We start from the raw sequence: 18,292 nt of genomic DNA on the forward strand, positions 1-18,292 counted from the left end.
AGCTAGAGATATGGAGTTTCTGGATTTCCAGTTCATGAGGATAGTTTTCTTGGCAATAGTTAGGGCCGTGAGAAGTATTTTATGATTTGATTTCACTATTTCTGAATCCAGAAACCACTCCTGACAACCCATGGGCTGTAGTCATTCTCTGAAATCCATGTTTTCAAACCATTTACGTTTCCCCATTTCCCAGCTCTCCTCCACCTGGCCCATCCTGCCGGCCACTTTCCAAACATGCAGTTTTTTGCAATTGTACTCGCAATGCTTCAGCATGTTTACGCAGATGCACATGTCGGACGAATCACAGTCTATGATTACATATTATTATATCATTATTATCCTTTTCTTTAAAACTGTAGAAAGAATTTTTAATGCCACTGAGAATCAAATTTAATGATTTTTTAATGCCATTTAAGGTCTTAATTTTCACAAAATCATTTTAATGACTATTAATGCTTTTTAATACCTTGCGGAAACCCTGTATACACACACATATATTAATTACTACTATTATTTTTCATTATTCTGATTTTTCTTCTTATTTCTACAGTTATTTTATTAGTTTCTTTCCTTTTGTTATTCTCTTTCCTTATTGCTAGGGTGACACCAACAGTCAAAACTACATTCCTTGTATCTTGTATGTTGTCTATGTACTTGGCCATTAAAGCTGATTCTCATTGATGCGTACGTACTTGGCCATTAACCCTGTGATGCCCAACATGGGTCAAAAGTGACTCAAATCCAATGGAAAATGGGTATCTCCTGACCCACGCTGCGCATCAAAGGGTTAAAGCTGATTCAGATTCAGGTTCTAACACATCTGCAGCAGAGACAATCTGCATACACATCTGCAGTCGTCCTTTAGGCTGCAGTACCGACCACTACCTCCAGATGGCGGGAGTGTGCTTTGTAACTTAATGTGGAAAAGGGGGCGGAGTAAAAAGCTACTGTTTCCTGTTCCGGTTCAACGGACCTTATTGCACAGATCAAAATGTTGACCCGAGTTTCACGGTTCGGGTCCGCTTTACCCCGGTTACTCTCTAGTCAACCGGCTCGGTTTGTCTCCCAGTCCAAACCGACTAGTAGCACCGGCTCGACCGCTGTGACGGAGCTACATCCCGCCGCCGAGCAGTCTGGACACGGTGAGGTCAGCCCGTACGTCAAGGTGAGTTCTCCATGGAAGTCCACAACAACCAGAGAACGGTCGTCTGTGTGTGAACTGACTAACCGAAATATCGCGTCGAATTCGCTAACTTGGGTTGCCTGAGTTTTCAAATATGCTGCTAAACCTAAAATGTGTCACATTCAGCCTCGTTACAAGAAACCGAGCGGATAGGTTAGCTTAGCTTGAGTTAGCCAGGCACACAGTTTCTGGTGCTCTGTAAGTTGAACACTAGTTTGTCCGTTAGCAAGCATTCCTGTAGCTCAAATAAATATTCACCTCTTTGCTGTTCGTATGCGGTTAAGTCACAGTTAGAGCCAAGAGTGTGTAGGAACAGGTTTCTTTAAGTTGCTGCTGCATCAATAATGTATGTAGTCTGAGTGCTTATGACACTTCACTGAGAGAAAATAGTACATAGATGGGTATGACAGACTAATTTAAACATGCAACGCTATACTAGTTCGGGAGATGTAAATGAAACTGCTATGTCTGTGAATGTTCTGTATTTATTTAACATCTAAATTTGACAAGATGTCTTCAAAAGCATATGGTGTTTTTGTTTGTTATTCACCATTCAATCTATTTTGTTGTCATTCTCTTATATCGTCCTCATGATGTTGCTATGAATTATGCGTAATCATCCTGAATGAAGTCACCACTACATAGTCTCTGCAAAAGGAGGCATATTCGCCTGCAAAATAAGTGCAAAAGTCCCCTCGCAGACTTTGAATCACGGAATTGGACAATTCAAAGGTTGGCAGACTTACTGTAAAAACATATTCTGATGCAAATAAATACCTGGTTGAAAATATAGACAATGATGTAGTCCATAGTGAGGATTATTAGGGTTGGTTTCTCAGAATGTCACATATACGATTGTGAGCAAAAGTTTACACGCACTTGTAAAGACCATGTATGTCATACATTTTGGTTCTTTCATTTATTATAGGTCTTCTGGAAATATGTCTGAATCTGTGATCTGATGAAAGAAAACATTTTTTTCCACAACGACCAGAAATAAGTTTGGAACGGAGAAGATGAGGCTTTTAGTCCCAAGAACGCCACACTTACTGTCAAGCATGGTGGTGGTAGTATGATGCTCCAGCAGGCCTGTTTGCTGCCAGTGGGACTGGTGGTTTATACAAAGTAAATGTAGAAATGAAGACGAAGGACTACCTCCACATTCGTCAGGAAAATCTAAAATCATTGCCAGAGGGTTGAGTCTTGGATGCATGGTGGTGTTCCAACAAAACAGTGACTGTAACAACACACCAAATATGATAAAGAAATAGCTAAATTATGGTAGAATTAAGGGGTTGGACTGGTCTGCCTTAAATCCCATAAAGAATCTGTTGACTGTGCTGAATACACAAGTCCGTGTACCTGTACCAATCCTGTCAAGTGGAGTGGTCAAAGATATAACCAGAAGCTGGCCAGAAGCTTGTGGATGGCTGCCCAAACACATGTCTAAGGGACATTTAACCATATACTAGCATTGCTGTACATATATTTTTGACACTCTTGATATGTACATCTTCCCCTTTTTTGTTGGCGGACTGAGTGTGATACTAAATGTATTGATAATTTTTTTTTACGTCTTATTGTCTGCAATCATAACTGAAAACTTTCCCTTTTTTTATCCCTTTTAAACAAAATTGTTCCATGTGTTCCATTATTCCCTGATCCTCCACATGTTTCTGCACTCTCAGAAATGGGTCTGTTTGACTCAGTGTTTGAGGAGAGACAGGAAGACCAGACGGCAACATCACTGGGAAAGAGTGTCTTTTTCAGTCAAAGGAGATGGAAGATGAATGTTGCTGTTTCAAAGACACATGGTAGTTTATTTTGCACAAGCCTGGCTGAAAACATACCTCTCATTTATCAGTTGTGTCCTATTTGTGTTTTCTCAGAATCCAGATTATCATGGCTTCTCCAGCGATCCCGTGGAGGATGAGTGGAACATGAGGGTGGGCTTCTTCTTTGGCATTTCAGTGGCTCTTGTTATTGGAGGAACATTTCTCCACTATTTGCCAGACCACGGGTGAGTTCTCAGTTCATCACTCTTTCATGTCTGCTCACATATGATGAGACAGTGTTTAAGCCCATTTCCTGCTGAAGGACACAGTAACAATGTCAAGCACCTATTTCAATGATTATATTTTGCCTTTTTCAATACAAAAATCCTTATCTTTACCTGACTATACCATTCCAAAGCAGACTTGTAGTGTTTTTCTATGTCAAAATAATGTTAAAAATTCATTGTTGTAGTGTGCTTTCTTAATAACTATTTGGTTGCTTTTTAACCAAACCACAGAATGATGGCTTGTTCAAAGGTGGCTTTGGCCACTCAGGATTTAACATTTAAACCAGAATGTGATGGCAGATGGTGGGGTGTTCGGTACCGCAATCAGTCGTTTAAAACATTACCCACACATTCCTGATGAAGCAGATTTTCAATGTGAAGTTAGATTTTAAAGATGTATACATATTCTGCTTTGAATAATTATTTGCATTTGATGATTTTTCCATTAGAACAAGTTTGCCACTTTGTCATGGTCATTGTTGCTTATTTCTAGTTTTGCTTCCTTTGTTCTTGGTTTACCTGATTTTTGCTGTCTAGTTCTTAATTCATTTAGTTTTCACCTCTTTAAATCTTTTATAATTTCTTTTTTTTTCAACTTTTTTAATTATATTTTTGAATAGTTTTTATCTCGGAACCTGTTATGTGTACAGTGTTTATTAACTGTCTGAAGAACTGACAGTAAAGCTGACTTTGACTTTAATTTTCTGTTTAGACAGTCTTAAGATGCCATTAAGACCAACTCCCTCCATGAAAAATTAACAACCAATATGCAAATGTATTCCATGTCAGTTTTTTAACGACTGGCTACAAGATGTCTCCGTTGGGTGTTGCTCTGCTTTCCATGCATGTTTCATGATACAGAGAAATACTCAAGATTTGTAGGCAAGAGAAGAGTAATCTCTCAGAGGAATAAAAAAATGTTTTGAAAGCTTGCATGTAAACTGGAGTTTATTGTTGATACGTAAGTTTCTTCCTGTCGTCCTCACTATGTCCCCGTGTCGTCCTGTGTGTTGCAGCATGAGGCAGTGGGCCAGAAGGGAGGCAGAGCGTCTAGTCGTGCAGAGAGAGAAGGAAGGTCTCCCTCTCATAGAGGAGAACTACTATGATGTAAACAAGATTGTTCTGCCCGCCGCTGAAAAGGAGTAGGATATTCAGGATCCACTCACTGTATTTCCGAATCATTGTATTTCAGTATGATAGAATAAACGATGTGCTTGTTGAGTTATTTAATTACTATGTGTGAACAGTTACTTCTTGAAGCTGCAGTTTCACAGGATCATTAATTAAAGGTACCTATGAAGACACTGAAAACTGCTGGTGCCAACTTTCAGTATTCGACAATATTTAGTTCTTAGTCCTATGGTTATTCAAAAAAAATTGAGGTTCATTAACCAGCCCTCTATATACTGGAATTAACTTTTTACATTTAAGTTTGATGAATGGGGAAACTAATACACTGAGCTGAAATACTGTAGTACCTATGAATGTGACATTCATAAACTCAGCTCCTTGTTTTTATTTTTGACAAATCTGCTGCTTTTCCAATGTGATGGCTTCAGTTGATCAAAACCTCTTTTGAAGACAGGACAATTTTTGTCTCTTTTTAAAAAAAATGTATGAATGAACTAAGCAATGCTTATTTTAAATGAGAACTAACAAAGCAGAAGCTTTCCTGCAGTGACAAAACATGAGCACAAATAGAGAAACTGACATAGAATGAACCACATCTGCCATGTGTAGTGTAGCTGTAAGTGTTATGTTACTACTTTCAGTCCCACAAATAAAGGCTTTCAAGGCTTTAAGATTCATTTTGCTTTTGAAAGGGTTCTTCAGTTTTCAAAGGTGAGCAGGAGGTGAAAGAGTGAATGAGTTTTTAGGGTTCTCCTTTGCACATCCATCCCTGCTGAGATGTGTTGCATGCTATGGAGTCACAGGTGTGCCACAATAAAATAAAAATATCTGTGGAAATATAAAGAGAAATAAATAAATGTGGAACTATAAAGAAATAAATAAATCTAAAGGAAAGTTTTACATTTGCTTTTTCCATTTTGCATTTGCTTTTGCCTGTTGTCACCATAGACTGTATATATAGTGGACGTAGCGTCTGGCTCCAGAATTGAAGCCAACCCGGAAGTGTCAAAAACTTGCAATATCACGCCGTCCGCTAGGGTTGGCTCTAAAAAGCTTTTGCTCCATAGACCCCAGTTCATTTTTGGAAAAATTAAAATTTGATAGACTGATTTTCTACAGCTCAGGATTTTTCCCCGTTAGCTTTCATGGTCACAATGAGAGATCAGGTGGCCGATCTTAAAATAAATCAATAAAGAATTTTAAATAAATCGTTAAAGTTGGCGGAGCCAGGGGGCATGGCTATACTTGATAGACAGCAACAGAAGCCTCTGCGGTAAAACGTGGGCGGGATAAGAGAGTCCTCAGCCAATCCTGCCCCGAGTTGCTCTCCGGTCCAGTCTGTTTGATGACGCTTTTTACGTCACTGACTCCAAAGAATCCAAAACGGCGACCAGGAAGTAGCAAAATCCGGGCTTCATTTTCTCGGCGTTGAAACCAACGGGTGACGTCACGGTTAGTTTACGCCTGGTTGTCACTCCTCAGTCCACCAAGTAATAGCAATGGCAAAATCCTTGGTGCACTGAGCTGTCAATAAAATGACTCTGGACGGGGCTTCCTGTCCAGGATGGGTAGTCGTTCCTGATCACAGGATTCCTGCCTGATGCCAGCTCCTAGCACAGCTGAAGTAAAGCGATGTCACCGTGGCGCTTCGGCTGATTCTTCCAGCAGACACTAAAAGGACTTTGATAGTTCGGTAAGTTAATGTTTATTTTCTTATTGGTGCTGGTTTTACTGCACTTTATATACACCTGTAGTGTCAGATATGTGTACCATATACTGCAGATCAGTGGCGGCTGGTGGTGAAATGTGTTGGGTGGGCTAACAAATACATAATACCAATTAAATGGTTAACACAGCTGCAAAAGCAACATCACCTATGATACACACAATTACATCAATTACAGGTACACTATACATGTTTAGTGCTCTACATCAACACTCTCACTCACACATACACATGCACCGTGTTGTTGCTACCCAGTGGGGACGAGATTTTGGCGTTTTCTGGAAAGTTGTTGCTTTATTCATTTTCAAAATCTTAAAACCTTTATTTTTCTGAAAGTTCTGAAAAACAGCAAAGATTAAACCTGTGACTTTTGTTTCTGCTTGTAGCCAACGCTATGTACATGGAGGGTCAGGAGATGAGGAAAGTTCTGGAAAGAGACAACATAACTGTCAAGAAAAATCTGGACAAGGTGGGAAAATGCACACCTGTACGATCACATTGGAATATTTCTCTGCACTTGCCTGTAGTTCGCTGCCAGCTAACAGCTAGTAGTCTTTAAGTACATAAAAAGACAGATGCTTACTTGAATTATCAGTGAATAGTTTACTTGTGGCATGTTCTTTAGATGTGTATAAATGTAGAAATCCACATCAGCATGCCGGGGAGGCTTGGGTAGAGTGGCCGTCTTGCAACTGAAGGGTTGCCGGTTCGATCCTCGGCCCGTCGTGCTCATGAGGTGTCCCTGAGCAAGACAACTAAGCCCTAGTTGCTCCTGATGGGTTGTGGTTAGCGCCTTGCATGGAGGCTTCCGCCATCAGTGTGAATGTGACGTATCATGTAAAGCGCTTTGGGTACCTTGCAGGTATAGTAAAGCGCTATATAAATACAGACCATTTAGCAGTAAACTCTGTGTCCATGTTTTCAGATCATTTTTTATTACAGAGCTACAGACCACTGGTGCCCTGTTCAGTACTATCACGACATCAAACGGGACTTCCCTCATGGAGACTTGAGACTGTGTGAGAACGGCTTCCGCCACGCCTTCGTCTTGGATGCAGGACGAGATGTCGCCTAAATGGTGTTTAAATGGATCAGAGGAGATCTGACTACATGAGCTCATTCTTCTGTTGGCATTTCTTCCACTGAACACTGATGACCACAACCTGTGATGACCAAAACCTACGAGCAGAGATGTTTTAACTGGACTGAAGAGAGATGGATTGGAAATATTTTAAATATTAATTTATATAGGCTACCTCCCTGCCATACCCTCTTTCCCATCCAGTCTGATGCCACATTTTAGATGATTTATGCTGTCTTTTATCAGCCAGTGTGTTCAGTCCCAGCATGGAGCTCGTATGTCGTTTCTGTCTGTCACAATACTCTCCTGTCTCACAGACTGGACCGTCTGGTTTTTGGTAACAATACTGTAGTTTTAAGTGCATTCTTGTGAAACTACAAAGGTAAAGATGTTTTTTTCACCTAAGAGATAAATTAGTTTATTGTTGTATGATCCTAAATATTTAATGGAGTGTTTTTACACAGAAAGCTCTGGTGGCTGTCATTTTTACAACTTGTTTATCCACTGATGGTATTGTTTTATGTCACATTGAGGTTGCCTTCCTCTCCTGACCCTTACAGGCCTCCTTACCACTGTGTTGAGAGTTCAGGATGAACTTCATTCTAACAAATCAACTTGTACCTGCACTAACTAGGAGTTCAGCTGTGAACCAGAGCCTGTGTGGCGCTCATGTTCGTATCAGGACAGCATTGTTCTGAAAACCAGTTTGACATCATTGTTTATTTAGAGTTTATGTCAGGATTCTGCCTCTATTACTGCCTTTTTGTTCCTTTTCCTGTTTTTTCATCCTGTGTTGTCTGGTCTCTCTGTCTCCCTCTGTCTGCTGCTCCCTGCCTACTCTGCACCTGGCCTCTGATTGTTGTCACTTGATGCAATCAAGCTCAGACTCGTTTCACCTGGTCCTCCCCTCTGTATTTAAGCCCTGCCATTTCTCTCAGTTGTTGCTGGCTCATCATATTGGATTCACTCTGCTTCAGACTCCGTTCCCGCTTTACCTCTGGATTACACCTGTTTACTGGACAACTCTGCTTTCCCCCCATTTATGGATTATACCTTTTGGACTTTGTAGTTTTTGATTTGGACTCAGTTTGTTTCCACCTTCAGTCATAGTTCCTGTGTGTGAGTATCATTTCCTCAGCCCTCTTGTTTGTCACCGTTTTGTTTATTGTAGCCACTTCAGTCTCGTTTTCAGTTAGTAGTTGTTTTGATTAAATAAACTTTTTTTTTTATTTTTTTTTTTACCAGAATCCCTGGCTGTCTATCGACTATTTCTGCACCTGGGTTCACCACACCCCACACCCCTGACAGTTTGTTTTCAGTGACTTGTGAAGTTGGGTACAAGTCCTGATACGTCCCATTATCCTGTGAAGCCTGTCCTATCTGACTTACGGTGAAAGATCTTGGCCAGGGGCCTCATTTATAAAACATTGCGTAGGATCCATACTAAAGTTTGCGTACGCCGAAAATACGAAAAGGGCGTATGCCCTTCGCCCCTGATTTATAAAACTTTGCGTAAGCACAGCTGCACGCAATTTCTTGATAAATCACACACCAGCTGGAAGATTGCACAGGTGGATCCACTTCACATTCCGCCCACAACACACCCACATTTTACCATGAATGGTCAATGCAAAGTAACTCATGAATGTATCTGTATATAAATAAGCTGCTGATCCACGGCATTTCACGCAGCGCCGGCCGGCAGTCTTTTCACTGCTGTGCGTCAGGATGAATGAATCATGTGTGACCCAGGCCCCCCTGCCACTAAATTTGTTATGATCATGTCCGATGTACAAATAATTTGCACACTGATTGAATGTGCATTTTTTTCGGTTCACATAGACAAATTCATTTTCACTCGGGAGTTGTGGTGTGAAGCATGTGTGCCTGCGTGCCTGTACAGGGCTGATTAATGGCTGGACGCTCATCCCATTCGGCCGCATATGGATAAATAAACAAAATTCTTTACTTTTTTTTTTTTTTTTTGCCTTTTTACTGTGATAGTTGCAGTGAAGAGTGACAGGAAATGGGGAGAAGAGTCTGGGGAAGACATGCATGAAAGTGCCGCGGGCAGGAACCGAACCCGAGCCACTGCGTCGGAGACCACCCCTACAAATGGATGAGCCATACAGGCGCCCGGCGATCAGTAAACAAAATTATTTAATAAAGATCACCACCGGTCCCAGATACCGGCCCTTTGGTCAAACGACCGAATGAAATAACGTTCAATCCGCTCCTGTTGATATATGAACATAGTTCTGCAAATACAGTCGTCGGCCGAATGGCGCACTATATGAACATCTACAACAATGAGGGTTTATGATTATCCGGCTCTACAAGTCTAATATGTGATAACAATAAAGGTTTGAGATCAATCTGGTTTCAATTCGCCACTTCACCCTCCGGCACTGCCGTTCCCTCTGTCTCCAAAATGTGCTTAAGCAAGCATCAAAGTTGGCGCACCAGTGCGACCATTCTCACGCCAAGTTTTTTTTTAGAAATCACAACGAACACAGCCTACGCCACTTTCTAGCAAAGTTTGTGATTTACGCCCTGTTTTGTGCGTAAAGAAGCATCAAGAATCAAGGTTGGTGCGCCGGTGCGCACATTCTCACGCCAAGTTTGTTTTTATAAATCACAACCTTTGCGTAGAAAGTGGCGTACGCCACTTTCTTGCCCTGTTTGTACGCAAGCTTTATAAATGAGGCCCCAGGTCCTCAGTCATACGTTACAGCCATATAAGCTCATTTACAATCACTGATTTACCTTAAACATGGCCTCTGACTGTGGCCGTTAAAAAAAATCTAGATTTCTGCGTACTGTAGCTTTAGCAGATGTTAGTTTCCATGTAACGCAGGCATTTGTGGAATAGTTGTCATGGCTTGATTGATGAGGTAAGTTAACGGTTGTCTATACAAACAGCAGGACAGAGGACTGAAGGAAGGTTTGAGGGAGCAGGGACAGAAAAAAAAAAAAGCATTTTACAAGCACCTCAGGAACAGATTTCAGTTTGCTGGGAAGACGGATGAAACAAACTGAATGAGAGAAGGTCCTGAGTTAAAGAAGCTGGTAGAACAGAGTCAAACCCGGTGTGATGCCTTGTTTTTTCTGTACTCCAGATAAAATGTGTTTTAACATTCTTATTCATGAATGGTCATAGATAAAAATCCTCAGACAGATTGCTGAAGTAAGAATAAACACCAGGTCTCATACTGATGGGTACCTATTTGAACCATTTATCCACTCATTCAGTTACTCATCTCTGCATTCCTTTTATCTGTCCATCATTACAGTTCACTGTTATCCTTCCTCTCAGGCTCATTCAGACCCATAAATAGTTCAATAAAAGTTTAGCATCAGTTGTTTCAGTTGAGCTAATCTTTCCACTAATTGCTGCTGCTGCAGATGAACCACCTGAGGTGTTTGTACCACGGTTTGGGAATCGCTGCTCAAAACAACAGGTGTCTATTCTTGTTGACTTGTAGCCAGTAATGAAGACTGTGTGAGAAATTGTATTCCCCTTATGCTCAACAGCATGTGGATTAATTTATTCAATAAAAACATGCAGGGAAGCAAAACAATAAATTCAAATAAGAAACAAAGATAAAATCAAATATGAAACAAAACTCAAATAAGGTTCTCAAAGTCAACTAAAATACAAAACAAAAAACAAAACTGAAAAAAGGAACAAAAAAACTCAAATAAGTAAAATGCAGTCAGTCCTTGACTGTGGGGCGCCAGCAGCAGCTAAAGGCATCCCCGAGTCGGCTGAAGAATTTCTGAATCCTGTTCAGCATTTTTCTTCCAGAACCAGAGGAGGCTGAGGCTCTGAGGTCTCTGGATGTATCTCCATCAGAAGATATGGGATGTGGTTCTTCATCATAGGAGTCAAAAACTACGTTGGAAGTCGAGACGAGTGATTCTTCACCATCAGAAGACCAGAGGAGTGTTTCTTCGTCTTTGAACCAGAGAGGTGGTTCTTCATCATTGCAGTCAAAGGCTCCATCAGAAGTCCAGGAAAGTCCAGGTTTAGAGGCTTCTGATATGTTCAGCTCGTCTGCTGAGTCCTCCACCGGGCAGATGCTCATCAGGGCTTTCGAGGTGGTCAAACTGGATAAAGTAAAAAATCAGTTAATCACTTACTCCATCAGATCATCCAGCCTCATGTGTTCTCTACTATTGGTGTAAACTTACTATTCTATGTTGGTAGGGTTCACAGGCAGGTGGGACATGGTGATGAATGGGTGCTGCAGAGCTTCACGGGGAGAGATTCTTTGATCCCCGTCAAGATGCAGCAGCCGTTTCAGGAAGTCCGCAAAAGCAAGTCTGTCCTCAAATTCGACACAGTCTTTTCTCGGATAGATCTGCATTTGGAAACAAAGTCAGGTTAGCTGATCAGCTCTCAGCTTTCAGAGAGAAATCAACAACTGGAGCTGATTCAGTCTAAACTAGTACAACACAGCAGAGAGCACCTACATCCACCAGCTCCTCCAGAGGGCTGGACAGCCCCACCGTGTCGCTCCACTCCTCTGCTTCAATGCCGTTGACATCTGAGAATTCTTCTGGTGTCTTAAGGAAAAACACAAATATATGAAAACCGCTTTAGAATAGCTGACAAAAAATATTTCACCAACAATAATCGAGACAAATTTGTTACTCTACCATCAATCTCCAAGATGAACCATCAGCAGCCACCTGCTCAGTGAACAAGGACTTTGTGTATATTCCAGCGTGGAGCAGGTGGTCGTCCGGCAGACCCAGAACATCAACAATGCACCTCATCTGCAAATATAATATACATTCACATCAGCTGATGTTGTGCATGAGACTTCCACTTGGTTCTAGATATTTTTCTGAAGCAGCTGACCTACCATGTTATATGGGCAGCCAACAGGGAAGGGGTTGTCAGCAAGGTAGAGGAAGGCCAGGATGCAGCCCACGCCCCACACATCAACAGCCTCAGTGAACGGGAGGCCGAGGACAACTTCTGGAGCCCTGAGGAAGGAAGACAAGAGTCAAATATGAGACATCTGTTGGCGAGGTTTGAGGACGAATGGAACCAGGTGGAAGTTTAGACTTCTCATCCAGAAAAACGTCTGAGCCAATCAGGAGGAACCCACCTGTACCCACATGGCTGAATTTCCAGCCCAGCCTGGATTTTGGAGGCTGACATGGCTTGCCCAAAGTCTATTAATTTGACCCTGAGGGGCTGGTCCTGCAGATTGACAAACATGACGTTGTCTGGTTTGATGTCTGCGTGGAGGATACCAAGACCCTTCAAGGCGTCCAAAGCAACCATCAGCTGCAGGGACAAAACAAGAACAGACAGGTTTGGGATTTAGTCGACCGCATGTTGCAGTGCAGGATTAGAGGTAGGGTTATGGTTACATTCACTGATCAGCATAAAAACAGAGGATTGGTTCTATAGTACAATCAAACAAACCTGCTTTGCAATAGGGCGGATCTCCTGGAGAGACAATGGCTGATAGTTTTTTTCATGAATCAGGTCATAGAGACTTCTGTCCAGCATCTCAAATGCCAGACAGGTGTGGCCGATGTGTTCAAACTGCTCCAAGAACTTGACCACATTAGTGAGGTCTGGATTGAGGACACTGATCTCTTTCAACATGGACAGCTGGGGAGAAAATAGGAGGATGTAGTCTACATTACATGAAGAGAAAATTTCAGCAGCTCATGGTACATATTCTGCTGGAGAATTCAACACCTGAGTATGGAAATATAATCAAAAGGAGTCAAAATTTGTACCTCTTTTTCAGTGTCCTCGGCAAAATCGTTGTTTTTGAGGATCTTGACAGCCACGGTCTTGTCGGTGTCCATGTTACAGCATTTGGCTACTTTCCCAAAGCAGCCTTCACCAATGAAGTCCAGAACCAAGTAGCGAGACGAGCTGCTGAGCAGGGTTTGACCCAGCTGGACCTCAGGTACTGTTGGTGCGACTGTGGAGAAAAATATGTTTTCAACATGTGAGGACCATTCAGTCACACATCATAAACATTAGCAAGAAATATATCAAATACTGATGATCGTCTGACCCTTTTAAAAGAACACATTTGAAATAAGAGAGATCAGATAAACGTCAAACCACTGTCAGATAAACGTCAAACCACTGACTTCTAGTCTGATTGCTGTAATTTAAATGCAACATTTAGCGCAACAATACAATAATTTTATTAATCCCCAAAGGGAAATTCAATTGCCTGGGGTCTCATCTATTTACTTTAAAAGTAAATAGTCTAATTGCTGATGGTAAGAAAGATTTTCTGAATCTTTCAGTCCTGCAGGGATAGGAGCCGTCCACCATCAATATTTCTTTGCTCATTGAGGCAGTTGTGAAGTGGATGATCCAGGTTTGTCAGAATGGCCTCCATCTTTCTAAGTTTCCGTCTCTCCACTTCGTCCTCTGATGAGTTCAATGTGATTCCAACCACAGAGCAGCTTTTTTAATCAGTTTGATCAGATGTCTTGTAACCTTGTTCTTTATTCTGCCTCCCAGCAGACTGCAGCATAAAACAGGACACCTGCTACCACAGACTGATAAAACATCTGCAGCATCTTACTGCACATGTTTAATGATCAAAGTCTTCTGAGGCAAAAAAGTCAACTATGTTGTCTATGTTTGTAGACCAGTCCAACTTATTATCAAGGTGGACACCCAAATATTTGTATGATGCCACCATCTCCATGTCCACACCACAAGTGTTCACTGACTGAAGAAGGGGTTTGGATCTGTGGAAATCTATGATCATTTCCTTTGTCTTTGAGGCGTTGAGTAGCAGGCGGTTTTTGTGACTCCAGTCACTGAAGGCACTTATCAGATCTCTGTATTCAGCTTCATGTCCATTTCTGATACATGCCACGATAGCAGTGTCCTCAGAGTATTTCTGAATGTGGCAGGACTCCATGCTGGATTTGAACTCAGATGTATGCAGTGTGAGCAGGAATGGAGCCCCAGTACTGCTCATTAATGACTGTAGTTGCAGGCTGTCTCAGTAAACAAGGTTTGTAACAGGTCTGCAGATAAACCAAGTTATGATCTGACCTGCCCAGTGGTGGTAAGGCAGGAGCTCTGTAAGCTTCTTTCACACTGACATACAGCAGGTCTAGGGTTCTTTTTTCTCTGATAGGGCAGTTAACAAACTGTGTAAATCCAGTCAGGTGAGAGGAGAGGCTGACATGGTTGAAATCTCCTGATATTTCAGTTTTTCTCAGTCGCTTTGGTACATTTCTCCAATCATCCTCGACATTTGCCAAACAGTAAGTGCCTTTCTCAATACAATTCGTACAAACAGCAAAACACCATGGATTACCTGCAAAAGCCAGTCTCTTGCTCAAAATCCTTAGTTCATCTCTCAAAAGGAAACATATGTGTCAATGAACATTTCAATGGATCAGAATGACCAGTAATGACCAGTAATGTTGTCATTGTGTGGATCAGATGGTCACATTGCTGAGTCATGTTGTCATTCTAACGGTGTACTCCATGAGGATGTTCTGATGTAAACTATGGATAAAGTTTTGATGACATCTATTGTAAATTGTAAGTTCCACCTTAGTGTATGTGGGAGATTGATTGCCATAGACTGGACAAGATTCACTTTTACACTTTTACTGTTTGTACTGTAATTTGACAGACCACGTCTGTAAAAACACAACAAAACTAAAGCAGAAATGTTATAGGACAATATCCTTAGGGAATTGTGCTGTAGGAATTACAGTGCAGTCTTCCAACACCTCCTGACGTTCCTGTCTGTTCAGCCACAAATTCTCACCACATCACAAATATCTTCTCTTGTGTCTTTGAGCAAGTTCAGAAAACCCTAACCCTTCACACATTTTCCTTCGTAGAGAAAGTCCAGATTCACCTGGGAGCAATTTACCAATCGTTACAGATTTAGAAAAAAAAAAAGTCTAATGGAAATGTATAGAAACATCCTTGACATATTATGACAACTTGTTCAATCATTTTGCAAGTAAAGACTGATGTGATGAACTAATGCCTAAATGTTGAGGAGGGTGAGACTATTCAACAGAGACCCGTTAGAACACGTTTTGATCAACATGACAGAAGCAACCGATAAAGTAGGAAACGGCAGAGGATTGTACAGGATCATTTGCATGGATGAACCAAAGCATTTGCAGCTTATTCAGAGAAATGAGAAACTGATTTTTTGATGTGCACAAGTGACACAATGATGTGAAGATTGAACAAGTAGTTCAATTTCAATTCTGATCTGAGAAATGAACCAAAGTGACTGAGAAAAACTGTATTACTAGTGGCTCAGGATGTTGAGTCTGTATCCTAGCAACAATGTCATGCAAAACATGACACGGAACCAAGTCTTGGGTGGGATGTATATTGTTATGATATGACTGAACCCCCGTGGAACATAATATGGCCGAAGTGCAGCTGCCAACAGTTTGATATCTGGACAACACAGTTTCTCCTTAACAGTTCTGTGTGAGGAGTTACACCATCTCTGGTTAACAAATAAAGCCAGACCACCTCCTTTCTTCTTGCCACTAGGTTTAGCATCTCTGTCTGACCTTATGAGAGTGAAGCCAGGTAGACCCACAGCTGAGGCTGAGTTGTTTTGATTCAAACAGGTTTTGGATGCTGCTGTGTAGATTTGTTCTGTCTCACTGAAAATAAAGCTCCTCTCTTGAATAAACTCTTCTCCCAGCTAAAACCTCTATCAGCAGCCAACAAAACACGACACAAATATGAAAAAAATACAGCTAAAACAGTTAAGAAACACCAAACTTTGCAGCCACTTTCAGAGGCGCAGGTTCCAGAAAGACAAACAAAAAAAAACCCAGCAGTTTTTGCAGCAGGCAACAAAGAATGGCATTAAAATTCAGATAAAAAACACAAATAATCACCTTACAGTATGTTCTATAATGTGAAGTTACCTGAAATTAAGATATAATGCTTCAAAAACACATGAAATAAAATGTTATGTGACTAACTAGTGAAGTGAAAACCCTGCAGTGACACATTTAAAAGTTACAGCTCTACAACAGTACACATGAAGACACAACTAAACTGGAGATTCCCTATGAACAAGATGTCTTTTTCTTAAATATTTTAACTTGCTCTTATTTTGTTCTACTTTTTCATTGTATCTGAACAACAATCTGTAGCAAACGCTGCTCTTAAATAAAACAGAGAAGGATTTTTCAGGATTTTCAGAGAACCCATAAAGAATCTGACCTGGAGCTGCTCTGTCCTCTGCTACATTTAAAGGACACATTTATAACCGTGCTAGTGTTGAGCTTCATTTACCTGATGCACCAGAGATATCTGAAGTTGGCCACGATGACATCTTTCAGTCTGATGTTCTCTTCCTGGTTTCAGAGAGGTTGAGATGAAGCTTAGTCCTCAGTGTTGCTGAATGCACAAGTTTTGGTCGTCTTCAAATGACTCTTGTCCCAAACGTGTGGATGTGTCTCTCAATGTTGCTGGAGAATGACTACAAATCATGTACAAGCTGCACTTATCTGCCCTGATGACACAGTTCTGTTTAGAATGTTTTTTTTTGTTTCAGAATTCAAAAATACACAAGGTGAAAATCTGAGTTCAGCTTCAGAAAGTGTAATAATAATAATAATAATGGATTTTATTTATAAAGCACATTACATTTGTGGACAAATCTCAATGTGCACAATCAAGAAGACAATAAAAGACAATAAAAACAATGATAAAAATGATATAATATAATTAAAAATTTAAATACAGTAAAAAAAATCAATCAGGGAAGACAGTACGAAATAAAAAGGTTTTCAGCCGTTTTTTGAATGAATCCATCGTCTGTGGAGCCCTGAGGTGGTAGGGGAGGGCGTTCCACAGACGGGGAGCAGCAGCCTCAAAGGCCCTGTCGCCCATGGTCCTGAGCCGAGTCCTGGACGGGCGCAGACGGTGCAGTTGGCCTGACCGGGTTCTGACTGAAGTGTGTGGGTGAAGGAGTTCAGTGAGATAGGTGGGGGCTGCACCGTGCAGACAGTGATGGGTGTGAAGAAGGATTTTGAAGTGAATGCGAAGGTGAACAGGAAGCCAGTGCAGAGTGCGAAGGATGGGGGTGATGTGATCATGTTTACGCATCCTCATCAGGACCCGGGCAGCACTGTTCTGAACATACTGGAGCCTTTGGAGGCTATTGCCAGGGAAAGTGTGAACAATTTATCTTTTTTACACAAAACAACAATTAAAAAACACAAAATAAGCAATTAGAGATGTAAGAGGAAAACACAGAGAGAAGAAACAGCCTAAGAAAATACACAAAACAACCACAAAGAGACACAATATAGGAAACACCACTGTTCAAAAGTTTGGGGTCACTTAGAAGTGTCCTTTATTTTTAAAGAAAAGTTTTTTTCCAATGAAAATCACATTAAATGAATGATAAATCCAGTGTAGACTTTGTTAATGTGGTAAATGACTACCCATATGGAAAAGAAATATAAAAAACTTATAAGAAGTTCCATCAATTCCAGTAATAAATCTTTATGTTTTATATGTGTTGTGCTTATAAGTCTCATATTATGATAAACTCTTGAAAGTGACCACTTTTGCATTCTTTTCATACAGCATAGTTAAAAAAATAAGTATGAAACAAGTAAAAATTATGTATGTGACAAATAAGGAAAGGGCGTGGCAAATGATGTTTTCCACACGTTTCCTATAAGCTTTGTAGTTTTTAACTATATGTCTTTTTTAGAAACATATCTTTTTCATATATGAATACCATGATGTACAGGTTTTCTACATGTAAAGTGTATGTAATTTGCAGGGAAATTATGCTGTCTGAACATGATTTATATAAGTTACTTATATGCCTTGCAACTAAAATTACCTAAAACATATATGTGTAACATAACATTCCATGCAATTTTTTGTATGCTGTGGTATATGTGGGCTGCACAGCAGTGTGGTGGTTAGCACTTTTGCCTTGCAGCAAGAAGATCCCTGGTTCAAATCCCAGCATGGGCCTGGGATCTTTCTGCATGGAGTTTGCATGTTCTCCCTGTGCATGTGAGAGTTTTTTCCGGGCACTCCGGCTTCTTCCCACAGTCCAAAAATATGCTGAGGTT

The 18,292-nt window shown here is 40.9% G+C and overlaps 2 protein-coding genes and 1 long non-coding RNA gene across 3 annotated transcripts; 2 read left to right on the forward strand and 1 right to left on the reverse strand.

Moving 5' to 3' along the window:
- The first annotated feature begins 931 nt into the window (after positions 1 to 931).
- On the forward strand, positions 932 to 5,053 carry ndufb11 (NADH:ubiquinone oxidoreductase subunit B11). Its single transcript, XM_022220075.2, has 3 exons — positions 932 to 1,165; positions 3,073 to 3,203; positions 4,262 to 5,053. Exons 1-3 carry the CDS (start codon positions 992 to 994, stop codon positions 4,389 to 4,391), a joined length of 435 nt encoding a protein of 144 aa, XP_022075767.1. The 5' UTR covers positions 932 to 991; the 3' UTR covers positions 4,392 to 5,053.
- A 1,022-nt stretch (positions 5,054 to 6,075) lies between these two features.
- Positions 6,076 to 8,430, forward strand: LOC127534536 (uncharacterized). Its single transcript, XR_007942689.1, has 2 exons — positions 6,076 to 6,571; positions 7,028 to 8,430. It is a non-coding gene; the product is annotated as an uncharacterized LOC127534536 (long non-coding RNA).
- Positions 8,431 to 11,626: 3,196 nt separating this feature from the next.
- On the reverse strand, positions 11,627 to 13,768 carry LOC127534486 (homeodomain-interacting protein kinase 3-like). The gene is made up of 6 exons (XM_051949735.1): positions 13,762 to 13,768; positions 12,950 to 13,140; positions 12,627 to 12,818; positions 12,304 to 12,485; positions 12,055 to 12,178; positions 11,627 to 11,752 (listed from the first exon to the last, which is right to left on the reverse strand). Exons 1-6 carry the CDS (start codon positions 13,766 to 13,768, stop codon positions 11,627 to 11,629), a joined length of 822 nt encoding a protein of 273 aa, XP_051805695.1.
- Positions 13,769 to 18,292: the final 4,524 nt, after the last annotated feature.

Source organism: Acanthochromis polyacanthus, chromosome 6 (assembly GCF_021347895.1).
Source record: "Acanthochromis polyacanthus isolate Apoly-LR-REF ecotype Palm Island chromosome 6, KAUST_Apoly_ChrSc, whole genome shotgun sequence".
NCBI lineage: Eukaryota > Metazoa > Chordata > Actinopteri > Pomacentridae > Acanthochromis > Acanthochromis polyacanthus.